The sequence below is a fragment of the Siphateles boraxobius genome, unplaced genomic scaffold (assembly GCF_051911475.1).
Source record: "Siphateles boraxobius isolate OS27281-9 unplaced genomic scaffold, OSU_SipBor_1 66, whole genome shotgun sequence".
NCBI classification, from domain to species: domain Eukaryota; kingdom Metazoa; phylum Chordata; class Actinopteri; order Cypriniformes; family Leuciscidae; genus Siphateles; species Siphateles boraxobius.
In genome coordinates this window covers 12555001-12581938 of record NW_027509193.1, presented here as the reverse complement: position 1 = coordinate 12581938, position 26938 = coordinate 12555001, and the positions used below count along the sequence as shown (strand labels likewise).

General features: G+C 37.6%; 1 protein-coding gene across 2 annotated transcripts; it reads right to left on the bottom strand.

The window, feature by feature from the left end:
• On the bottom strand, window positions 1-21904 carry rnd2 (Rho family GTPase 2). 2 transcript variants are annotated; one of them, XM_077212194.1, is made up of 6 exons: window positions 21515-21904; window positions 21270-21436; window positions 20216-20303; window positions 12948-13057; window positions 2588-2722; window positions 1192-1699 (listed from the first exon to the last, which is right to left on the bottom strand). In XM_077212194.1, the coding sequence occupies exons 2-6, from the start codon at window positions 21378-21380 to the stop codon at window positions 1430-1432; spliced, it is 714 nt and encodes a 237-aa protein (XP_077068309.1). In that variant the 5' UTR covers window positions 21381-21436; window positions 21515-21904; the 3' UTR covers window positions 1192-1429. The 2 variants fall into 2 exon arrangements, with proteins under 2 accessions (XP_077068308.1, XP_077068309.1); XM_077212193.1 differs by having other exon boundaries at window positions 1-1699; window positions 21270-21904.
• Window positions 21905-26938: the final 5034 nt, after the last annotated feature.

The window sequence follows — 26938 nt, the reverse complement described above, 5'->3', positions numbered from 1 at the left end:
AGTTTAAAAGCAATGCCAGTTCATATTGTTTGTAAAAGCATAGCACTTATATTAATTATTCTGTACTGAAATGTTTGGGGTCATACTTTTTTTTTTTTTTAAATTCTATCAATGAAAACAGTTGGGCTGCTTAATATTTTTGTGGAAACCGTGATACACAATGATACTGTATCTTTTGATGGATAGAAAGTTCAAAATAACACCATTTTAACAAGCACAATCAAATAACAAGCACAACTTTTGATCAATTAAATGTGTCCTTGCTGAATAAAAGTATTAATTCTTTAAAAAAGAATCAAACTGACCCCAAACTTTTGTATATTGATATGTTTAAATATATATATATAATTTTGAATGTTTGTATATATAACAGTGTATACACACAGAATGTGTTATTATATTATTTCTTGTATCGACATGGTACTGTAATGAGTTCAAATATTGCACCACAATGTTTTAACACAATAGAATTTAAAAACTGTGTATTATAATAATATGTATAACACATATTTACTTTCAATGTAAGTGCATTGTTCAAAATGAGTAAACAGTACTATTAAGAGTTTTTACAAACTGATTGACAATTTCAATTTTTTTTCTAATAATAATCCAGAGTTTAAATGGGTAGTTTACCCAAAAATAAAAATTGACAAAAAATGACACCCTTGCTCACCCTCATGTCATGTCAAATCTTCATTCTTTAGTCTACACTAAAAGTCAAACAGGTTTGGAACAACATGAGGGCGAGTAGATGATAACATAATTTTCATTTTTAGGTAAAATCCTTTTAACGTTTATGTAATCTAGAAAACTCATCTTCTCAATTCCCACATGAAGGATTGAAATTCCAGCTCGCAAAAATATCACCACATCTATCCTTAGTCAGCATTTGCGTTGGTTTTTCAGTATAGTGTGAATGAAGTCTTTGTGATGGCGTGGAGCATGACTGATGGTGCTGTCACACATGTAAAGGAGCGAACAGCAGAAGTCACAGATGTCTTTGTCCTGCTAATGCTAATGCTAATCATCACTAATGCTGGGGAAAGATTCTCAGAACTCCAGGGATTTAGTTCCACGCAAATGAGCTTGTTACAGATCTGCAACCTCTAGAGAAGTGTGTCCCAAGAGTTAAAATGAAAGTATGACACTTGGGGGTTGGGAAATATTGAAGCTGTCCATGCATAAATTTCCAAACTTTTTTTTAATTTTTTATTCTTTTTGCATTTGTTTTACACACTTTGTGACACTTAGGTCTGCTAAACCATACAACAATGATAAAAAATAAAAGCAAACTTGAAGTTAATAAATAGAACTCCTCTGTATAATGTATTCACACAACTGTACAGTCCCATGGGCCATAGGACAATGTGACCCTCAGTGTCCCATAAAAACAGAGATTCTGTGCAATCTTTTCATCCACATGAAAAGTCTACATGATTGTGCAACTTTTGGCTCTGTCCTCCCTGAGGGTCGGGGTGGGTTCAAGGGGCGTGTCTTGTGAGCTGACTGGCAGCGGAGGCTGATTAGATATGCGCTTGAGAGCGTGGCGCGAGGAGCTTCTCTTGAGGCTCGGGGCGGGTTCACGTCTGACGGACACAAGCGTGGTGATGTGAAAGACGTCCCGTACGCTGTTCACGCACATTCGGGATGAACATTCCACGTATGCAACTGCGCCCAGCTCGCGTGCTCGTAAACTTCCCTGATAGACAGACAGAAAGAAGTCAGCATCATTGAACTGTGTCAGAACAATCCAGAAGCATTTGCTTTCTCATTTCTCTATCCTTGTCACTTTTTTCTCTCTTTTACGCTCTTTAATGTTAACTTTCTTATGGTACTTTCCTCGAATAGGGTGCAAAAATAATACCTGAAACTCCTCTAAAATGTCAAGTGTTTTTTTTTTTTTTTTTACAATAAAAGGTCAGTGAAATGAATATATCTAATAGGCCTCACAGCAAATACATGCAATTTTTGCCCATAATGCTTTAGAAATAAAAGGAGTGGAACAAAGAGTTGTACCATTTTCACATAAAGTGCCATCTATTTCTCTCATTAGAGTAGAATTATAGCGAGAACTAGGTGTTTCATAATGAAATGTTGCTACAGCGAGTTGACCCGTTCAGAGCATTGACGTACTAGAGAGAACATTTTCTACTGCTCTCTCTGTTGTAAGGTGTAATTATAGACCTTTCTTTTAGTGTCTGTGAGTGCTTCAATGGTTTCAATCACAAGATATGAGCGGTTGACATGACATTTCAAGCTGTGACATCAGTGTACCGCAGTTTGAGATGCTATACTTCATCTAAAAATATTTAAAACATTTTTATATGGTCCTTGAGGAAGGTAAATATATTTGGCTTACTTAAAATAAAATGTTTAATCAATAATTTATTTATCTCAATTCATATCAATTTAGACGAGCGATATTTGTGTTTTTTATGGTCAGCTTGCTGGCAAACTTCCGACTATGTATTAGTTCTTGTGTTTGTGTAACAGCAGTTGAGTAAACACTGATGTCCTAACACAATCTTGCTTTTTTTTCCCTTTGTGTTCCATTCCCCTGAGTGTGTGAGTGTGTGTGTAAGCTCACCTGTTCATGAGTGACAGGTATGAGTCTCTGTTTGGACAGTTCTCGTAAGGTGCTGACATCTGTTCTCATATCCAACTTACAGCCAACCAACACCAACTTTGCATTACGACAATACTCCTGAGCCTCCACCTGCCACTGAAAGAACGAAAGAAAGAATCTGTCACTTTAAATAAGAACATCTATCCACCTACTGACCTACTCACTTACCTACCTATTGATCTAAAAAACCTTTCAAAAGTTTGGGGGCATTTAAAAACAAAAAGGAATTAATACTTTTATTCAGCAAGGATACACTAAATTGATAAAAACAAACAATAAAGATTTTACATTGTTACAAACGATTTCTATCTATCTATCTATCTATCTATCTATCTATCTATCTATCTATCTATCTATCTATCTATCTATCTATCTATCTATCTATCTATCTATCTATCTATCTATCTATCTATCTATCTATCTATCTATATAGCATGGTGACATTGATACAATGTTGAGTTTTGATCCAAACCATCATTTTGGTTGAGATTGACATTTCAATGTTTAAAGTGCGTTGGATCAGCATTGAAACTTTGATGAAAGCCAACAGCACACATGGGTGGAGACAGTGAAATGAACTAACAGTGATTTGTAGTTGATGAGCACAAGATCATTAAGGCATGTATCTCTGCAGAACACTATCGGGTGTTTCTCAATTAGTGGGGCGTTTTCAAACCGCAATCGGCATTTTCAACTGCTTTTTACCCAATTTGCTCTAATCCACTGGGGGCTTGGTTTAAGGGTGAGGCTTCATGATTTTAGCAAGTCTGTTGAAAAGCATTTATTGTAGTTTGAAATTGGCCACTGATTGGTAAACGCCCATTTTGGTTTTACATGTGCACTTCTCAGTAGTCTAATGCTTCCTCATTAGAGAAAAAACATAGGTGCATCCCATACAGACCTCTTGTTTGTTGAAGCACCTGACATACTTACATGATTTCTCTAGCAGTTTCAAACAATGGTGCATCTACCTTATTTCTCTGTTCCTTTTATTTGTGTGCTTATTTGCGTTTGATTTGTGTTGTTACTCACTGTAATTAGATACATTAAGAAGTTATGAAACTGTTTGAATAAATCATCTATTTTTCTACATTCTTAAAAGATGCATCTTGCTTTAGTAAAGTTTATTATGAATTTCCTGAATAAAGTTCTAACATCATTTAACAGATTTAAGTGCAGGAGACATGAACATGAGCAAGAATGTTACACTGCAAACATAGCCCATGTCTTCATCCATCAGTGCTTGCATCTAGAGCACATTAATCCTTTAGTAGGAGTGAAGGCAGATGAAGATGGACAATCAAAAAAAGAGAAGCACCCTCCTGATAATGCTGACATTGATTATACACTGAGTTGTTGTCTACAGCATAATCACCTGACCTGGGACTTAATGATATCCTGAGCTTTATCACTGCTTAATCAGGTTACCATCCATATTCCTGAATCTGTATTAAATTTGAGAAATGTAACTGATTTCCATTCAGTTTAGCTTGTTTCCACTGAAACACAATAACAAAAAACATCTTGTGTTTATTAAGAAAGTGACTGATATGGCTATTTTGTGATATTTAAAGACATTACGGTTTACATAAGGTGAATCTGCAGCTTTAAAGGGATAATTCAGCCTGAAATGAAAATGATGTCATCATTTATTTACCCTCTAGTTGTTCCAAACCTGCATGAATGTCTTTCTTCTGCTGCACACAAAAGAAGATAGAGTGAAGGATGTTGGTAACCAGACGTGATGGTTGATGGTAGCCATTGACTTCCATGGTATTTTTGTCCTACTATGGAAATCAATGGCCACCGTCAACTTTCTGGTTACCAACATTCTTTAAAATATCTTATTTTTTGTTCAACAGAACAAAGAAACTCATACAGGGTTGGAACAACTTGAGGGTGAGTAAAAGATGACAGAATTTTCATTACGGGCTGAACTATCCCTTTAAAGAAATTTTCATTGAAAAAAACCTAAGCTCTTTTATTCTACATATCTTGTAAAATAAAAGAGCTTAGGTTTTTTCAATGAAAATCTTGTTACTTGAATGCTAAGTAGTTTCACAGAAAATGAACTGAGACGTAGTTAATGGCTATAGCTCAGAGGTGTTTGTTCCTCTTCATGAAGAGTTTAGCTCCAGCCCCTGCCTGGAAGTTTTCATTGATCCTAATGACCTTGATTAGCCGCCTTAGGTGTGTTTAATTAGGGCTGGAGATAAAATCGGACACCCCTGCCACAGTGCTTTCTTTTGATATTGAAGCATTAATATATTTTAGAAAAATAAATTAAATAAACAGAATTTAACGATACTATAATCGTAGTTAGAATATTTTGTTCAGCAACTTTAAAAAAAAATGAATCGTATTGTGTTTAGTATTTTAACATTCTTGAATGTGACTGTATGTATGACAACTAAAATTTACTTGTTCATGAGTAACATCATGGTTTCTTTTTCAGATTTCAGAGAACCCAAAGGAAAAGAGGCAGTAGTCTGAGGCAAGACAGAATTTTTAAACCTGAACCGTTGGACCACCTGTAGTTATGACATCAGACTTCTGAAGCCAATTTTATTTTTAAAGGTATTTCTCCCCCTTTCTTTTTTAAAGAATAATCTCTTAATATATTTTTGTCATTGATTGATTGAATAAAATACTCAACTGCTGGAAAGGTGTCATTTATATTTTAAAAGGTTTTCGCCAAATTTTGAAATGGTTGCGGAATTTGTTGACGCACCACTGAAGTGTAGTTGAAATGTTAATTTTGTTTCAACATTAACTTGGTACATTAGATGGCAACATTGTTTGACATTCCTTTTCAGTTGTATTTTGATTGAGTCAACATTGTATCAATGTCACCATGCTATCTGGGTGTCTATCTTCTATCTATCTTAGGGGGCTTTTACACTGGGCTCGTTTGCTGCGGTCCGAAGCCGAGCGTGATTGTTCCCGGCGCCCCCCGCAGCGTTGGTCTCGTTTTACACTCAACTTGATTCTATCGAACTCTGGTGCGTTTGCGTGCATCTTACGTCATTGCAAACGTGCACGGCGCATGATAGAAAACAAGATGCGGGTCAATATATTGTGTTTTTTATTAATTTGGTGCTATTATTCATAGTTGAGTAAACAACGCAGGTTAACTGTGTGTGTGTGTGTGTTTCGCATAAGCTGTCTTTCCGCTGCTTGCAAATGGCCTCTTTTGAGGAGACAGTGGATTTCCATTAATTTGTTGCCCTGCATGCACGCACTATGCGCGAATACACTGCAGACTCACTCTTGCTCGTACCCAGGGTAAATCTTCATCCCTTACGTGTGTTTTATTTAACTAAATACATCATAATCGACTAAAACGCATGTGCAGGATACTTTACTTCCTGAACAAGTGCGCACCCGAGTCCGTGTTGCTTTCACACACACGCGAATCGCAGCACGGTTCAGGAGCAACCGAACTCAGACCACCTCCTCCAGGCAGTCTCGAGTTCGGTACCCCAGTGCGCACCCGGGTCCCATGACAGCGTTCACATTAGAGATTTTTCATGCGAACCGTGCCCCGTTCCGAACTAAACTGCCAGTGTGAAAGCCCCCTTACTTTCATTCCTTATCCAGCTATTTGTACAGTTGTTATCAAAATTGTTCAACCCCCATTGCAAATCAGGTTCATTGGCAAAATTTCAGATCTTCAGCTGTTTGCAATGAACAAATAAAACAAAAGTAATTGAAATAGCTCAACACAACAAATGTTTCAAGTGGTTTCCCCAAATTCAACTGAAAATCCATCTTTTAATGAATTCTGCAGTCTCAAAATTATACAACTCCTTCATGACATGCATCTTTAGTACTTGTTAGTACACCCTTATGCTGTTATGACCTGCCGCAAACGAGATGTATAACCAGACACCAGCTTCTGGCAGCGTTTCTGAGGAATCTTAGCCCATTCATCAAGAGCAATGGCCTCCAGTTCAGAAATATGCTTGGGTGTGAATGCTGCAAACGCCGCCTTCAAATCCCACCAGAGATTTTCTATGGGGTTCAAGCGAGGTGACTGTGATGGCGGCCACTGTAGAATCTTCCAGGACTTCTTCTACAACAAAGCCTTGGTGGAATTTAAGGTATGCTTGGGATCATTGTCCTATTGGAAGGTCCAATGGCGCCCCAAACTTCAGCTTCCTCACTGAAGCCATGTTTTCTCCTAGGATTTCCTGATACTTCAATAAATCCATCTTGCCTTCCACACACTGCAGGTTCCAGTGCCAGAGGATGCAAAGCAGCCGCAGAGCATCACTGATCCACCACCATGCTTAACTGTAGACAGCGTTCTTTTCAGCATATGCTTCATTCTTCTTCCTCCAGACATACCTCTGATCCATAGGGCTGAAAAGTTCCAGTTTTCTTTCATCGCTCCACAGAACAGAATCCCAAAACCCCTGTGGCTTATGGGTCAATAGTGGTGTACATTTTCATCTTGGAGTTCTGGCATGCGTTTAGTATGCACCTTACTATGCAACCTGAAAGCTCACTGCCTTTTGCTAGTGTTGTCATGATACCAAAATGATGACTTCGATACAATACCAGACTAAAATACCTCAATACCGATACTGAATCGATATCACAGGAAAAAAACTAAAACAGTAAAAGTAATTAAAATATGACAGAACTTACAATTCATTGTTTTATAAATTAATTTAAAAAAACTTAAAAACTCACTTGACCAGCATGTTCCTGCCCTGCTTTTTGACCATTCCCTCCCCTTTATTAAATAAAATAATAATAATTACATGCCAGTGTGTACGTCCTTACACAGATGTTTGCAACATTGACATTATTATCAATCATGTTAACATTCTCTAACCTTTCACAATAGTGGAAGCAGAGCTCTGTACGCACGTCCTGACTCCGGCTGTCACACATCGACGCAAATAAAGGAATACTGCTCTTATTATTTAGAGTGCTGACACTCTTAAAGTACCGGTACTATAAAATTTTTTAATATCTTACCGTTTTTAATAGCAGGGTATAGCGATACATTTCTAGTACCGGTATATTGTGCAACACTAGTAGTCACCACTTCTTGCTGCAGGTCTTTTGCAGTCACTCAAGGGTTTTTCTAAACCTGCCTTATCAGAAATCTGGTTTCAGCCATTGATAGCTTCCTTTTTCTGCCCCGTCCAGGTAGTGTAATCACGGTTTCTTTACCTTTGAACTTGCAAACTATGCTTCCAATGGTGTCTCTAGGAACATATTGCGCCTTCAGGGTGACTATGTCTGGTGCTCCCTCGGAGCTCACCGTGCCCTCACCGGACACGTTATCCCTCTCTCCAGTATCTCCACTTCTGTGCTTCTCAGAGAAAATGGAACAACTGGTGTATGCTGGAACTAGACTATCCCACTCTTTTGCTGCAAGCCCCCAGATACCAACCAAAAAACAGCAGGCCCTGCAACCACCAAAGCCTGCGGGCCCAGCTCGCCCTCCCCCTCCTCCTGTGAGAGCTCTTCGGCCTCTGCCACAGCGCCAGGGCCCACACCCTCCTCCAGCGGCTCGAGGTGAACCAAAAACAACTGATACCAGCTCTCAGTGATATGTGTCGGGTCCCTGCTATGATAACAATAACTTTCTCAAATGTTTACAGAACAAGCGGGAACCCAGTGTGCCTGTATCTTTGTCTATTGCTGTTTGATTACATGATAGAAAGTCTAAGGCCTTCAAAAGCCGTACAGCAAACCCATCTAATCTGGTGCCTATTACACGCCAAACTAAGATTGCTGTGGGGACAAAAAGTAAGACTGTTAAGTTACCACTTTTAAACATCCGCTCACTCAAAAAAAAATCACTTCTAGTCAACGACTTAATAACCACATACAATCTGGATTTATGTTGCTAAATGAAACTTGGCTAGAAGAAAGTTGCAGTGCAACAGTCCTCAATGAAACAGCCCCTCCTAACTTTACTTTTATGAGTGTCTGCAGAGCTGTTAGAAAAGGTGGAGCTTTAGCTGCTCTTTTTAAAGATGTCTATCAATGTAAGCAAATATCATTTGGGATTTACCCGTCTTTCGAATATCTGGGTATTGTGTTAAAAGGTGCTCCACACATTTTACTTATCATTGTTTACAGGCCTCCAAAATACTCTCCAGCCTTTGCTGAGGACTTTACAGAACTGTTATCAACAATTTCCTCAGAGTTTGACTGCTTTGCCATTGCTCGAGATTTTAACATTCACATAGATAATGCAGAAACCAATATGGCAAAAGAAATCAAAACTGTTTTAAAAACTTTTGACCTGACTCAGCATGTACATGGGCCCACACATAATCGTGAACACACTCTAGAAGATTTACTTATCACCAAGGGTCTAAACATTTCATCTATTGTTATTAAGGACATAGCACTGTCTGATCATTTTTGTATTTTCTTTGATATATTGATCTCTCCTGCCATTGAAGCTAGATCTGGGTCTGTCAAGAAGAGATGCTTAAATGAGAACACTAGTCTACTATTTATGAAGGCTATATCTTTAACACCAAGCATATCTGCTTGAATCTTTTGATTTTCTCCTTGATTCTTTTAACTCAAAAGTTAAGAGTGTAATTGATGATATTGCTCCTGTGAAAGTCAGGAAGAAGAGTGGCAGACAAAAAGCACCTTGAAGAAACTCAACAGCAGTGCAAAATATGAAAAGACAATGCAGAAAAGCAGAGCGCATGTGGCGGAAGACAAAACTTGTAGTCCATTATAACATCTACAAAGACAGCATCCATGCTTTCAATAAGGAACTAGGCAAAACTAGACAGACTTTCTTCTCAAATATTATAAACAGCAACTTAAACAACACACGAACTCTTTTTGCTACTGTAGAGAGACTGACAAACCCCCCGAGCCAGATTCCCAGTGAAATGCTCTCGGAGAGCAAGTGCAGTGAGTTTGCTTCCTTCTCTGAGAAAATCAATAATATCAGAAAGGTGATCAGCTCATCCTTGAGTTGCGCTGGGGTAAGGCAGATCAGACCACAACCTGAGAAAGTAGTCACTATGTCTCATTTCGAAGAAATTGATGGCAAAATTTTGGAAGAAACCGTACAGCACCTTAAAACATCAACCTGCGCCCTTGACACACTTCCCACATCTTTTTTCAAAAATGTGTTACACAGCTTAGAAGCAGATCTCCTAGAAGTGGTAAATGCCTCACTTCTCTCTGGGAGTTTTCCGAACTCCCTGAAAACTACTGTTGTCAAGCCCCTCCTGAAAAAGAGCAATCTGGATAAGACCATATTAAACAACTATAGACCGATCTCAAATCTTCCTTTCATAGGCAAGATCATTGAAAAAGTTGTCTTCAATCAGCTTAAGCTGGAATGGATACTTTGACAATTTTCAATCTGGTTTCCGACCGCATCACAGCACAGAGACAGCTCTCATAAAGATAATAAACAATATTCGCTTAAATACTGATACAGGCAAATTATCAGTGCTGGTACTACTCGACCTCAGTGCTGCATCTGACACTGTCGATCACAACATACTTCTTGACAGGCTGGAAAACTGGGTCGGGCTTTCTGGGATAGTCCTAAAATGGTTCAGGTCATACTTAGGAGGGAGAGGTTATTATGTGAGTATTGGAGATCATAAGTCTGAATGGACACCCATGACATGCGGCGTCCCTCAAGGCTCAATTCTTGTGCCACTCCTATTCAACCTGTATATGCTCCCACAGAGCCAAATAATGAAAAAGACCCAAATCTCTTACCACAGCTATGCAGACGACACACAGCTCTACTTAGCCCTAACGCCTAACGATTACAGCCCCATTGACTCCCTGTTCCAATGCATTGATGAAGTAAAAAATTGGATGTGCCAAAACTTTCTTCAGTTACACAAAGACAAAACTGAAGTCATTGCGTTTGGAAACAAAGAGGAAGTTCTCAAGGTGAATGCATACCTTCAGTCTAGGGGTCAAACAACTAAAAATCAAGTCAGGAATCTGGGTGTGACTCTAGAGTCAGACTTTAGTTTCAGTAGTCATGTCAAAGCAATAACTAAATCAGCATACTATCGCCTGAAAAATATTGCAAGAATTAGATGCTTTGTTTCCAGTCAAGACTTAGAGAAACTTGTGCATGCTTTCATCACCAGCAGGGTGGATAATTGTAATAAGTGTAATAATTGCCTTCCCAAAAAGACCATAAGACAGTTGCAGCAATACAGAACGCTGCTGCCAGAATTCTGAGCAGAACCAGAAACTATGGACATATCACACCAGTCCTCAGGTCTTTACAATGGCTCCCAGTTACATTTAGGATTGATTTTAAAGTATTATTACTGGTATGTAAATCATTCAATGGCCTAGGACCTCAATACATTGCAGATATGCGCACTGAATATAAACCCAACAGATCACTCAGATCATTAGTATCACTCTAAGCATGGCGAGTCTGCTTTTGGCTACTATGCCAGCCGTAGCTGGAACCAGCTTCCAGAAGAGATCAGATGTGCTCCTACTGTAGTCACATTCAAATCCAAACTCAAAACACATCTGTTTAGCTGTGCATTTACTGAATGAGATGCGAATGTGATGCGAATTGTCACATGAACAAGCAAATCCACAAAGATAGAATAATAAAAAAAAATACTACACTAATTAGATAGTTTTAATTTGGAAAACCTTTAGATATATGTCTAAGTCGAAGTGTCATCTAAAATTTAAGACCTTTCATAAGTAAAAATAATACTTTTTATGGCCTTATATTTTAAAAATCTAATTTAAGACTTTTTAAGGATCCGCTGGAACCCTGTTTGATTATAACTGTAATGCATAGATTTAAGTATTTAAAGTTTGGGAATAATATTTCAATATTTTATTTTGTTTTTTAGCCAATACTTGCAATAGTTGTTTATGCTGTAATACAATGAGAGAGAGAATTAGAGAAACAATTTGACCAGCTATTGTCTGAATACTTATAAACTCTCACACTTATACACATTCAAATCAAATCAGACTATATTTACACCAGTTTTTCCCAGTTTACTATACAGCAAAGCAAACAACAACAGCTTCAAATCTCCTTTTACACCAGTGTAACTCGAAATGACCCAGACACTTTTCAGGAACATTCCTGCTAATGCAGAACCATCAAGAGCCAGTTGTTCAGACAGCTTATGTGTGAGCATGGTGCATGTGTGTATTCACCAGCCCCTGCAAAGGTTCAGCAATCTCAGCTATGGCACCATTTCACAGGTTCTGAATGTGTTCAACCATCCATCAAACAGCACTGTGATCTTTAACCTTAAATCCCACCATTAACTGGCCAATCGGAGGTCACCGCCTGCCTCTCAACATTCCACAACAGCCTTTAGCTACGCCCCTGCGGCCTCAGAGGTGAGATGCTGAAATGTAAAAGCATTCAGTGTGTCTGGTGTGGCAGGGTTAGCGTTAGGACAGTTAGAGAATGAAAGGCATTTAGAGGAGTTTTGGGATAATTACATCAGATGTAATCACTCTCTAATAATTAAAAAAAGAAACCAGTATACACTACCTATTCAAAGGTTTGGGTTCTGTGTTTGAAAAAAGTCTCTAAGGCTCACAAAGGCTGCATTTATTTCATCAAAATACAATATAAACAGTAATATTGTGAACTGTTCTCTATTTTAATATATTTTCAAATGTAATTTATTCCTGTGATGGCAAAGTTTTCAGTGTCACATGATGATACTGTTTTGCTGCTCAATAAACATTTCTTATTATTATCAATGTTAAAAATATTTTTGTGGAAACCATAATATTTTTTGGGGGGATTCTTTGGTAAATCGAAAAACAGCATTTATTTCAAATAGAACTCTATTGTAAAATTATAAATATCTTGATAACAGTCACTTTCAGTCAATTTAATGTGTCATTGCTGAAAAAATTGTTAATGTCTTACCATTCAAACTTTTGAATTTATATGTGATATTTGTTCATACTGCCCACTCTTCTTCCAACATCATCCGAATATCTTTTTCTCACCAGACATATATAGACTTAAAATTGAAAAACACATTTAAACCTTTCAGCGCTAGGCTCACACCCTCATCACCACATAATTGCTGGCATCTGTGTTTAGGTAAAGCTTGTATTTTTGTGTAAATCCACAATGCCGTCATCCGCCAACTGCGAAACACCCACAAACAAAAACCTTTCTTAGTCAACAATTACATTGTGTTTTCACAGCGAGAGACTAACGCTGCAAGTATCTGAGTGTTTACAACTAATAATGCCATTCCAAAATGCACTTTTGCAAGTACATAGGTTTTTAGGATGAGAGAAAAGAAGAAAGGTAAGGAAAGGAGATTCTGACCTTCTTAGGGATGCTGTCCAGCGTCTCGGGTCTGCTAATATCAAAACAGATGAGCACAGCATCACAGTCCGGATACGCAAGCGGTCGTACATTATCATAATACGAGGACCCTGCAGAACACAAGCACAGTGAGGAGTTAGGAGAAGAAAAAAAACGCTTCATTATAATAAAGCTGACGCTCAAATCAAAGAGCGAAACACTGCTGATGGTGTTCGCGAATGCTGTGGCACGTACAAATTATGTACAGTGGGTCATACTACAGGGTAGATGATATAAAAGAACGATGTTTCTCCAGTGGTGAGTGCCTGAGCAGGAAGAGAGAGAGGTCAGTTTGATTCCAGCACAGTCATTTCTTTCTTTTTGGCTATGTTCAAAATAACATTTTAACATTAGCGTCCATACTGCTCATAATGTGTGTATATTGTGCACATTATGTAAATGTTTACTCCCCTTGTCAAAGGGTTCGGGGCAACATTCCTGGTTTAAGCATTGTTTCCCACAATGCAATATGACTAACTTGACACCATTTCCAGTGTAACTGAATGAATTAAAAGTAATACAGCAAATATTTTTTATGTCTCTGTTTTTATGCATTAAAACATTTTAGACGAAATACAAATGCTAAATAATTGGTTTTATTTCCAGTAAAATAACTGAACACCACTAATGAAATGTAATTGAGGTCATTATCAGTGTTATTTTGGTATCACTGAGATACTAGTTTTTATTTATATTTTGTATCAGTTTTTATATTTTCCCAATTTATTTTAATTTTAGTCTTTTTAGAATTTTTTGTCATTTTTAATGTCTATATATTATTTAAGTTTTAGTTATTTTTAGTACATCAAGTTTTTATATTTTATTTTGTTCATTTGATTCCATGTAAAAAAAAAATGTTTTAGTTTTAGTTAACTATAATAACCCTTTTCCATAAAACTCTCTCTCTCCATGGCTTTGTTCTCAATGGAAAACTGACACTGCTTACTGTGCAGTATATACTGGTTTCTATTTGCAACGTTTTGGTATTATGCTATTGTTGTCACTTGACCCCACTGCATTGCGTGTTTCATTTAGTGGTGTCCAGTTATAATCAATGAAATAAAACATTTTGTGTAATACTTGCTAATTTGTCAAGAAATAGATAAAGAAATAGATAGAAATCATAGTTATATTGATTCCAGATCATTTGTGATGTTGGAAATAGAAGATAAGCAAGTTTAGGTCATAGCATTGTGGTATACATATAGAACCGTGCACAGTATACATACTTACTGCCACTGTCTACAAATGCCATACTCTCTGTCTTTCCTGATCTCCTCTCTCGAACTTTGCATTCATCTCTCACTCTCCTGTCCTTCCCTCGAGTGAGGACACAAATCCAGACATAGACAGTGAGAGATAGGGAGGGAAAGACAGAGGACGTGTGAGAGTGACAACGAGTGTTTGAAGCGCTGATCAAAGCTATCAGTTATTATGGGCTGGCCTCAGGAGTCACCCTATGAGCTACATGTCCCACAATCCTCTCTGGCAGATCTGTCAACCACAGCCACTGAAAGATGGTTGAATCTATTTTCTTGGATGAGAATGGAAATAAGTAGCCTGGTTAAAACCAGACCCTTCTCAGTCGTAAGTGAGTTAGGGTCTGGGGAAGGTTCATTCACAGCTCATTTCTCAAATGCCTCTGTAAGCAATTGCATAGACCTTAAAACCAATCAGATCGATCGTCATCTTGTAAAGCCCGCCTCAACGTTTGTGATTGGTGCCTCCATTTGGAGAGATTGGAAATGAGTTTGAATGGGCTCTTCGCCAGACTAACTTGCAGAGCAAATCTAAATTTGCCGGAAGTTCGTCTGGGTTTTCCCAGGCTAGGAAATAAGGATAAGAAGAAACTAATGCAATTTTACAGAGAAAGAGGCTGAAATGGTTAAGAAAGGGTGATTTTGCTTGTTTGTTGCTTGTCGCCATGTTGAGTGTGCTAGTTCACAGGGACAGTTTTTTCTGTTCTCACTGCAACAGCTTCTAAAATACACTTGCTTACGTAGCTGTTTAAATGAGTACACACTATAGACTTATATCGTTTATTTTTAAAAAAAGCCCATCATAATCAGCCAAATCCTAACCCAACTTCTAGAAGAAAGAAGTTTTTGCATTTTCAAAACATTTGAATAATAATGAAAGTAACACTTTTCAAAAAGGTTTCATTTGTTGACATTAGTTAACTACATTAGTTAACATAAACTACAACATTTATTAATTTTAGTTATTGTTAATCTCAACATTTATAAGTACATTATTAAAATCCAAAGTTGTACCTGTTAACATTAGTTAATGTACTGTGAACTATCATGAACATTATTATTAACAAACATTAACAAAGGTTAATGCTGTACAAATATACATTAACAAATGAGACCTTATTATAAGTGTCATAATAATAAATAATAATAATCATAAAAATAATACTTTATGCCTTCATATAAATTATTATATTATATTATTATTAATGATAATGAAAATTAATGATATATAATAATACTGATACTAATAATGTTACCTTTCATAAAGGTAAGATTATTCATATATTATTATTTTTATTATTATTATTATAAATAATAAACAAATAATAATGTCATATTATTAATTTCCCTTTTTGTTATCATCATAATAATACTGTACCCCATCATGAAAAGGTAAATGTTTCATACATTATTATTATTATGAAAAGAATAGTAATAAAATGTATTTTAATAATTTTTCTTTCATTATGTATGAATAGAATGTCCCCTAAAAGGGACAGTCTGTCAAACTTATTTTTTTTTTTTAGACTTCGCTAAGTTGTTGGGACAGATTTGTACCCACAGTATGACTCAGTAAACCCAACACACACACACACACACACACACACACACACACACACACACACACACACACACACACACACACACACACACACACACACACACACACACACACACACACACACACACACACACACACACACACACACACACACAGTGTTTACTGTACAGCTGCGCCACATCGCAGCCTCTGTGTTTGTAAGTGTGTAGACATTTCTTAGCACTTCTGTTGTCTATATCTGTTTAACAATTTAAAGACCGTTTCATTTATGGTCACTCTTATGGTCAAAACATTCACACCGTGTTAAAAAAAACAATTTCCTGTCTTGTTTGCAGTGGATATTATATATAACTCCAGAAATCTTTGCCAGTTTTTTTATTTTCTAGACATTATTACTGTGATTATGTCTGTAGTGCTAGACATAATTTGTATCTTGTCAAGAACAGTGTGTCCATATGAAATGCTGACCTGAATGTTTGCCAGTAAACATTCTCCTCTTCCAGTCCCTAGATTCACCTCTTGCCAGCTGTGCAGCTGTCTGTGTGTGTGTGTGTGTGTGTGTGTGTGTGTGTGTGTGTGTGTGTGTGTGTGTGTGTGTGTGTGTGTGTGTGTGTGTGTGTGTGTGTGTGTGTGTGTGTGTGTGTGTGTGACTGAATGACTGAAGCAGAACTCTATGGGATCTCATTACAGATTGTTGAAGATGTAGCCGTAAGCACAAGAGTGTCGGTTAGCTCAGGAGCACCACACACATATGCTCACACACACACATCCGCAGACACCTCATTAAGACCCATCAGAGACACAGCATGATTACCTGTGTGAATCTGTGTTTATGTTTGCATTTTTGTAGATCTAAACAGGCCTAAAGATAGCAAATAGGCTAAGCAGAATTCAGATTCCCTCAATTCAAAAAAGGATAAAGGGATAGTTCACCCAAACATTTAAATTCAGTCATCATTTACTCACCTTCATGTCATTCTAAACCTTGTATATTTTGAAGAATGTTTTAACTGTTTTTGTCCATGCAATGAAAGTCTACGAGGTTCAAAACAACATTGAATCCCACTACATTTTCTGTTGAATTGCACGGATGAAAAGTCAGTTATTTTATGAATGAAACAATATTTTTAATTTTCCCTTCAAGCTCTATGAACAACATCTGGTGCATGCTGTTGATTACCATTTTCAACTAATTCTCAGAATGTCACACAAAAATCGCATTAACAGGTATGTGATCAGAATGGAAGTCTTTAGTGAAAACGTACCACTACAACCTTATAAGTGGATTTCTGTCAACACGTTGTTTTTTGGTTTTACTAACTGAGGGACGACTCGATATAACTGAAAATACAGAGGGAAATGCTTAAGAAAGCACACACAGCATTTAACAAAACAAATCACGCTTGGTGAAACAAAGGAGCCTCTCATTACCATTCAGCATTCTCATTACTCATTTCTCATTAGTCATCAAATTATTAGTTGCCCTAGTTCTCCAGATGGTCGGGCCAATACTCCCATGTCCCATCCTGTTCTAGATTTTACAACCGCAAATTCACTTTACACAATCATTCATTACAAACCAACACATTGTGACAAATTAAGATTTATTAATATGTTTACATCATTTTGTAGCACTTAAAGCTAATCCCTTTTATGTCAAAATACTAAATCTGCCATTTCTAAAAGTGCCACTTCTGGTGACAGATGTGTTCATATGGTTACATAATTTTATTTTTGTCAAATACTTTATTTTATCCCAGCTTAATGTGTGGAGAAAAAGATTTTGTAGCTGATTCTACTTCTGGCTAATTCATCATGCTGTAGATGGAAGATCAAGTCAAGTGCATTGCATTGTGGGATACAGTATTTCATGCAGTTTGCCCTGTTGCATGCTACACAATTTTCCCAAATGTAAAGGGTAATCTTGGTATCCAATGCATGCAAAATTTGAATGCTGTATACTTACTTCAGTATGTAAGAGTAGTATGCAAGTATTATGTAAAACTTAGAGTAGTATGTTCGTATGCATTTCCAAACATTTGCTGTTGTTTTTGCGACACATCTGGTGGCGAAAGAGCCATACTTTTGTTATGTTTGCCTTAAATTTAGTCTCCAAGTTACACCAACTTGTGCATCATTTTATGTTATTTGGTAAGAATTAAGTATATCTAAATATACATATACTTTTGCACACATAGCCGCTGGATGCCTGGCTGTTGTCAAGAGGGCTTACTGACACCACTTTTAAGCAGTGATAAAGTTCACAAACAGTTGAGCTTCATTATCATGCTGAAATTTCTGTGTCCCAGACTGTGTATGAGAGCACTTACAGTAAAGCAAAGATTTACTCTTGACAGGGTTACAGTCTGACCCCGGCACAACCCTGCAGACCAAAAACAACAGTGGGAGAGGAAAACATCCCCATAGGAACTTAAAAATGGAGATGACAAAAAAAAAAATCCCATAAAGGACTTTTATAGCAGGGTGGGGAAACATGCAGAGGGGATTTATGGGTCACACTTGCTGAGAAACCCCTGAAGTGTGTGTTTGGACGAGTGTGTGTCAGCAGTAGTGTAGCTTAACACCAAGTGTGCTACAATCCACACTGGTAGTACTGTACAAACACACATGCACAGCCCTGAACATATTACTTGAGTTCTGGCTAACTTGTTGGCTTGTTTCAAAGAAGAGGAGCTAGAATCCACACAAAGCCATTTATATTACAGATCTCACCCAGAGATACAGTCCAGAACTCAAAAGCAATATAACAGGATCATATCCTACTCTAAATTCATAAACTCTGTATTGTCTATTGTGTATTGTTAAATCAAAGCAGTGAGAGTTCTGCTACCCGACTCTTGTGAGTCACTCCAGCGAACCAAAAAGCCATTTTCATTTACTCTAATACAAAAACACAAGGGGTCGGCCAGGCCATGGGAGCGGTCAGCAGTCAGCAGTCAGCAGTCAGCAGTCAGCAGGGACAGGAATGAACCACGTTCATGCACCGACTAGACTGGCACCAGGATTTGTTACAGTAGAATGTTTACTATTGCTTCTATCTGTCTATTCATGAGGAGGTTTCAAAATGTGTACACTCCCAGACTGTTCTAATCAGTCCGACGCCACTAGAGAGCACAATGCACAAGTCACATAAGTCACAGTAGATCACTGGCTATGTTTGGAGTGGAATACTAGTATACTACCTATTGCATTGATGGATGATTTAATGTATATATTTATTATATATAGAATATATTTATTATTATATATGTAATGAACGTAGGCCAGTTAGAGCTGTGCCTGTATGTGTTATGTGAATGTGGAACAGCGTACATGATCATCATAGTTGACTGTATAACGAGCATGTTTTTTTAAGTGAGTGGTGTGAAATTATCATGCACATTTAAAAAAAAGGTTACAAGGTTAGCAAAAAACAGCATTACACTGTGGTATGCAGAGATAGAGGCTTCTTTAAAAAAAATAGATGTCAATGGAGGAGAGGCTTCACTACGCTGAATAAACCGCTTTTGTGAGGAAACAGCTTATCATTTAATGAATCGACAGCCTCTCGGCTAATCTTCAACATGTTTGCTCTTAAACATTCATTTTGAATTTATCTACTTTTAGACTTGACAGAGAAAACAATGGTGTTTTAAAAGAGAAGTCACGGACAATTGCACGACAGGTAGGATTCAGTTGACGGCACTTCTCATTCATTTCTAAGGTATCCGCAAACAGTGGCTGACTGTCGCACAACTCTGAATGAAATTCAATGACATCAAGGCTGTCATTTGATTGATTATCAAGTCACAAGTGATCTAAGTTCCAATATTTTCCAATGTTAGAGCCATGGACCATCGTATCTTCCAATAATAAGACCATCTCTGCTTCTGGTTCAGGTCAAGTGTATTGTGGGATACCGTATTGTGAACATGTGCTCTGTTGTGCATACTGCAGTTTGGTAAGAATAGTAGGTCAGTCATGTGTTTTGATGATTTCTCAAAAATAAGTAAATAAAATGTTGCACTTTTTTTTCACACAAGAGTGGCCACGGTCATTGTAATTTGAATGTGTCGAGACTTTTAATAACAGAGGTTTATCCACTGTTATTTTAGCTGTACAAAAACTGTCCATTATGATTTTGAAAACTGCTACTTGTTTTTGAATAATTTTAATTTAATATCGCATCAACACACTGGTTTGTAGCGCATATTATTTTACCATTAGCAGCATTTTGTTATTCTTCTAGTTGTTTCCCTACAGCAGCAAATTAATTGGAAGTCTTGGCACATTCACAGAAAAGAGCTTACTTTTGTGATAAAAAAAATATGGTGGATAAAAACGGCAGTATATTACGTATAGCACACTATTCAGACAATGGTTTCATTTGATGCCATGCCAGATCTTACCTGATGTATCCCACATGTTCAGCTCGATGCGGTGCTTATCGATCTCAAAGCTCGCAGTGTAGTTCTCAAACACCGTGGGCACATAATTCTGCAATGAAAAATCATATTACTGGTAAATCATTTTAGTGGACTATGACAGTACATCAATTATTTAAAGTCGGCATGAAACAGAAGTTGCGTCGCAATAGTGTTTTCTTCCCTATTGTGGTGCATATCTGAGTAAAACAGCTTCACAAACAAGAAGAAATGTAGGGCGGGAATTGTTTTTGTCTAATCGGGAATTGATTGGATGGTTGTGGTTTGGTGTTGCTGTGATGTCATGTGAGTGACAGGTTGCCCCGCCCTCACATAATCAGAGGAGACATGTAGCAGCAATTGTGATTTCATGGTGACTTTAAAATATCGTACTTTTTGAACAAAGTTTTGTGTGATCTACTTGTATGTATATATAATAAAACAATAAATGATGACAGTCTTTATGTTTTATCCGATAGGAATCCAACCTCGCCCAGCCTACGGTATTTTATAGATCCATCTATATATTTTTCTTATTATTACTTTTTTGAACTAAATAAGTTGCATAGATTGGTCTAATTTGTGTAAAATGTATTATCCCTTGGCTAACGTCGAGTTGGTCAGAGTAGTTCTTAAGACATAATCGCAGTGTTTATGCAACTGTCCCTAACTTGCAATATAACTTTTATAGTTTTATAGTGAAATGTTATTTGAAAAGAACATCGGATACGAACAGTTTCACATCAGCGTCTTATATAATGTACGCCTAGCTCCGTGCCGAGTTAGAAACACTTTTTTCCTATGCAGTTGCGCTCCAGTGCGACATGATGTACAGGACATCATGCAGTTTATTTAACTCATAACAATGTATGAACTTGAATCGCATAATTAAATCAACTTCAATGCAATATGTTCATTGGTTTAAAACAGACATACTATTAGGCTACTCCAACTGTTGTCATCACTCCACTCGTCTAAATTAGTAACTTATTTTCTGTTTTTATAGTAATATGACATTAATGATAAATGATGGGTTCACCTCTGGGTAGCTGTCCTTGGCGAACACATGCAGCAGCGCAGTCTTTCCACACTGAGTGTCACCGACCACCACGATCTTACAGCGACTGCACTGTCCTTCCATCATCATCATCACTATCAGCACTGTCCTAGCGCTTAACCAACACCATCCGCTGCCTGGTGACGGAGCTTTATAACGCAGAATGAATGATTCAGAGTGAGACTGTCTGAGCGGACGGGTATGTGCCAGGGAGAGCGTCCACTCACACTGGCGTGGCGCGCGCCCCTCCCCGCCCGTCCTGTCAGTCTCCTGGTTCCCACGGTGACACCACGCGCTGAGTCTCGCGCGTCACGCGCCTCGTGCTGTCTCTCTCTCTTGACTCAGCTCTCAGACCCTTGATTTCTAATGACACGTTGCCGATCTAGCCTTCCTACTGACTGAGGTTTGGGCATGGTGTAAATTAAACGACCCATCTGGCTCGTGTATGGAAATCGTTATGTGATTTAACGCATCACTGAATCCAAACTCCATCCAGGGTACCCAAGGTCATGACAATATGCCAAATATCATGCACTCGGAACATTAGTTAAACTTAAAAAAAAGTCATAAAGTGTTAGCCATAGACTGTAAAAAAAAGGGTGTTAGCCTGTACCTGAATAAAGAGAGAGAGAGAGAGAGAGAGAGAGAGAGAGAGAGAGAGAGAGAGAGAGACAGAGAGAGAGAGAGAGAGAGAGAGAGAGAGAGAGAGAGATTTCACACTTCAAGTGATTTCTCGAAGAACAGCACGAGTCATCTGAAATCCTTAGTGTTTTTGTCTGTCTTTGATTAATTTAATTGCTTTTTCCAGTTTTTGGGTAATAACTTGATCTAGAACCAGACAAAACGGTTGTATTTTACAGGATATATGGAACTGTTACATTTCTAGTCAGCCTACCGTTTGACTTTTACATTTATTTTTGTGTTTGAAATTAATGATGTCAGCATAAAGCAAAGGTATTCTCAGTTCTTTAAAAAATAGTTAACTTGAACTTTTTAAATAAATGGGCAATACATTCCATCGGCGTAATGAATAGCAAAGCATTGTTCTTTTAATTAGTAAATATTGCATTATTACATATTAAAATATTAAAAGTTAACAGTTTTAGTTCCAATGATTTTAAAGTTTTCAAAGTTTCTGTCAAAGTTAGCAAGTTTGTGCCAAAAAAGAAGCAAGTTTGTGCCTACACGAGGTTCTTTTGCATTCATTGTAAAAGTAATGCCGCCATCTGCTGTTGACTGAAGGGATTGCAGATGTTAAGTGTCGTAGACATGTGCTGCGTCCCAATTCGCCTACTTATACTACGTCCTAAAAGTATGTACTCTTTTTGTGAAGAAAAGGTACATATTTTTGAGTGTGTAGCAAAGAGTAGGCAAGCTTTGGGACATACTACTTCGTCATCTTTAACGGAAAGCTCTGTCGCATGCATCACCGCCCTGTCAGTCATCTCGTCACAGTTAAAATCCTCCATTCTATCTATTATAATTTCTTACCGTTTCGGAGAGAAATGTTGTAGCTAGTTCATCTCCCAGTCGTGGGTCTTTCATGCGGAGACTCTCACTCTCCTCATGTGTTTGCAATTTGAATGTAATGCTGCATTTAAAATGTAATGGCTATAAACGTATCTTTACAATAGTTCACAATGCTGCTGCAGATGCAATATAACGTAGCCAACATTCAATAAATAAATTTTCGTCAGGTTAGATACTGATAATTATTCACTTAAACCCTTTTATCTAAACATCTCTACACAACCGCCGGACTCGCGCGCGTCCTCCATGTCTGTAGTTTTATAACACTTTTCTCTCGTGTTTGTAGTTCTAACCGAATCCTCGTCCAACGGGCGATGGGTTGTGGGCAATATCTGCCGTTAGAGTGTGCATCGATCTGCACTTCGGATTCTGACCGGATAAAGTAGACCACCCGGGTCTCTTTGGAACACTCATTTCAAAGTACTATGATTTGGGACGTACTAGTTCTATTTTCGAATACTATTTAGGACGGATAGTATGCGAATTGGGACCCAGCAATGGTCTTACTTTTGAGACTTTCGGTGCACCATAACAGCTGTTAAAATCTGATTGCAAGGGGGCATATGTGTTTGCTCAGTTTAGTTCACTGCAAGATTATTGCAATAATTTTTTTATTATTTGTCTTTTAAATAGACTGATATCTTTTCACTTTCAATCTTTCATTTGAAAGTCACGTGTCTAGTGTCTGTAAAACCGCATTTTTCCATCTTAAAAATATATCTAAATTACGTCATATGCTCTCATTGACAAATGCGGAACAACTAGTTCATGCGTTCATGACATCAAGTCTAGATTATTGTAATGCTCTACTGGGTGGTTGCCCTGCACGCTTAATAAACAAACTACAGCTAGTTCAAAACGCAGCCGCTAGAGTTCTAACCAGAACCAGGAAGTAAGACCATATTAGCCCCTTTCTGTCAACACTGCATTGGCTCCCTATTAAACATCGTATAAATTTTTAAATATTGCTGATTACTTACAAAACACTAAATGGTTTAGCTCCCCAGTACTTGAGCGAGCTCTTAACGCATTATAGTCTGTCACGTCTATTGCGATCTCAAAACTCCGGCCAGTTGATAATACCTAGAATATCAAAATCAACTGCTGGCGGTAGATTATTTTCCTATTTACCACCAAAACTTTGGAACAATCTTCCTAACATTGTCCGGGAAGCAGACACAGTCTGTCAGTTCAAAGCTAGACTAAAAACACATCTCTTTGACCTAGCATTCACATAACACTCTAGACTTCTATAATTCAATATTAGGCTGCTTAGATTAGGTCAGCCGGAACTGGGAACACTTCCCTTAAATCCTTATGTACTGGTTACATCATAAGAAGAAAGGCATCTACGCTAATTTTAGTGTCTTTGTTTATCCCGAGGTTTTCCCGCAGCCTGCCGGATCCAGGTCGTTTCCATATCTGACGAAGGACTTTCGCCTGGACTCGATGACAATGCAGTGCTGAAGTGCCAACTAGACTCTCCCTATGGAGGATCCCTATACCACTCTACAGATAAAGCGTTGTGGAATTTTTCGGTTCGCGTACCTACCCAAAGTGATAAGATAAAATAAAATTCTGCATCAAAATTTATAGATAAGACAAGTAGTTTGTTTAGGCATGGTTTGTAGAGGAATTACAAACCTGTGCACATATATTCAAACGCACATTACTATAGAATCAATTCTTAATGCATGATTGTGAAGGCCATCAGCGTCTATCACAGGTTCACGTTTAAAGTCTGTTTAGAGAGAACGGTGTCGTCTTAGCGGCCCCTAATTTAATAACAAATGATCATTTAGACGGAAGTGAATCAATCAAAACTAATTTTAGCTGGAAAAAACATTTTTCAAGAACCACTATAAAACCAAACCAATCTCTGTTACCTTAAATTATATGTTTATCTCTGTAAAGCTGCTTTGAAACAATCTACGTTGTTAAAAGCGCTTTATAAATGAGGATGACTTGACTTGACTTGACTTGACTTAAATGTCATTGTGCGTTCTCAACTTCTATAGGCTACATGGGCTCATCGTGTTTAACTTTAAAACTAGTGTGTGGTCGTTATAGTAAATAGTATTAAACTCAGCAGTGAGCTTATAGTAACATTTCGTTTAGTTCTGGTGATGAAGTCATACTCTAGTCTAATATATTAATTTGGCCTCAGGCTCAGGCATTTAGTTCACGCCCTAAGCCTAACCATTACTGACAATCAGCTTCCAGAGATGCAGCCACATTCATTTAGCGCTGTCCTGCTTCTTCCAATCGGGGGAGACAAATACCACAACACCACGAACTTGTAGGCTTACATTACGAGAGCACAAATTAGCCAATCGTTTCATGTTGTTTCATTTAGCATTGAGCTGTTGTCACACAAAACCCCTGAATTGTGTTATTTTGTTGTCACAAGAAGTTTTCAAAAAAGTGATATGACTATCACTAACAACAGTTAGCCAATAGCCAACCACATTCCTGCCGTTCATGAATGTTTACTTTCACACAATGAGATGTATGACCTTCTGAGCCATTTAACCGCATTATATTCACATTTCATATTCTTTCAGCGTTATTTCTTGTACAGTCTGTTTTTTGTTTGTTTGTTTGTTTGTTTGTAAGGCTAGCTGCACTTTGTGATGGCCTGTAGGTTCCTGGTATGGTGAGTCATTCATTGTCAGGGTTTTTATTTTAAAGTTTTCATTTTATAGGCTATAGGTTCCTCTTACATGCAGGTTGCATACATTTAGATAAACTAAGTTTACAAGTACATCAAAGATTTTTGATGTAGGCCTATGGGTTTTTTTTAAGAAAGATTTGAGATTTTAGGAATCTTTTAAAAATGTTAATCCACTTAACAAGCTCTCATTCCCATCTAGATTACTGTAATACTTTTTGGCACATAGTCCCATGAAAAGTAACGACTTACATATATTATTGTCTAAAGGTGTTTTGATTGTTTATAAGGTTTTCACCTTCCGAAATCTGGTGATATTAGTTTTAACATAGTTTACTGTATTACAGTATAAAATGTATAGCATGCCACACTGCAGGAAACTGTCACTATAGTGAAATGTCATGTTTTGTAGGTTTTTTTTTTTTTTTTGGTCTGGTCATACACATACTCCTGGTTTCACTGAAGACGCTTAAGCCTAGTCCCTGACTAAAATACAACTTTGAGCTGTTTTAACTGAAAGCGACTTACACTGGCATATCTTAAAATATGTTAGTGCCATTGTTTTGCCTCAAGGTGGACACAGTATTGGTTTTTTTTTCTAGGGCATGTTATAAAAGCTACTTAAATGTCCTAATTGAAGTAAGACCTAATCCTGGCTTATTCTAAACCCTGTCTGTGAAACCAGGCCTTAAAATGTTTATTTGGTCTGTGGACATGGTTACGTAAAGAACTGTCTACGTAAATATTTGCCTATGAAGCCTGTTTGTTTGTTTGTTGGTCAGAGGGAGAGCAGTCAGTGGGTATTTAGTGTCGTAGCCCCATATAAACAGTAGTTGTGTGTATCTACATCTGGCATAAGTCTGAGCAAGTTTAAACAAGTAGCCCACTTAATAACTGAAGTGAATGTGTGTGAATGTACCTCACGCCTTCAGATCTCAAGGGGCCAAAGAAAGCTCATTTTCATCCAGCGCTCCAGCCTCATTCTCTCTGCCTTGCTATGTGTGCACAACCTATATCAGTCCGAGAATGCATCAGATGCATTGCTGTACTCACAGTGTAACCCACTTACAGCTAAACCAGACTGAATAGGGAGCATATTCACACAAAATGGACCGGGGTTAACTATGGTCAGGATCTCTCTCTATCTCTCTTCCATTTCAGTCTACTCCATATCAAAATGGCCTTGTAAACTTTTATTACCCCTTATATGTCATGCAGGAAAGAGATGTTCTAATTACCAGAAGGTTACACCAAGAGGAAAATGTAATTGCACTCTCATAGCTCTGGAGATTTAAGCGAGTCGTCTTGTTTTATTTATGTAAACACTTTGTCTCAGATGTTTCTACTAACATTTCATAGGGACACAAATTAGATCATTATTAACACACAATAAGTAGGGAGGAAATTAAGAATATATGTGAGTGATAATAATAATTTTGCATATATATAT

Bases quoted from the DNA above. Each gene is read 5' to 3' on its own strand.
- rnd2 (XM_077212193.1), bottom strand. From the start codon at position 21,380: ATGATGATGATGGAAGGACAGTGCAGTCGCTGTAAGATCGTGGTGGTC. The intron at 13,058-20,215 runs GTAAGATCTGGC...TGTGTTCTGCAG, and splicing joins GAACATGTGGGATACATCAG to GGTCCTCGTATTATGATAAT. The intron at 1,700-2,587 runs GTGAGCTTACAC...TCTGTCTATCAG, and splicing joins TACCTGTCACTCATGAACAG to GGAAGTTTACGAGCACGCGA.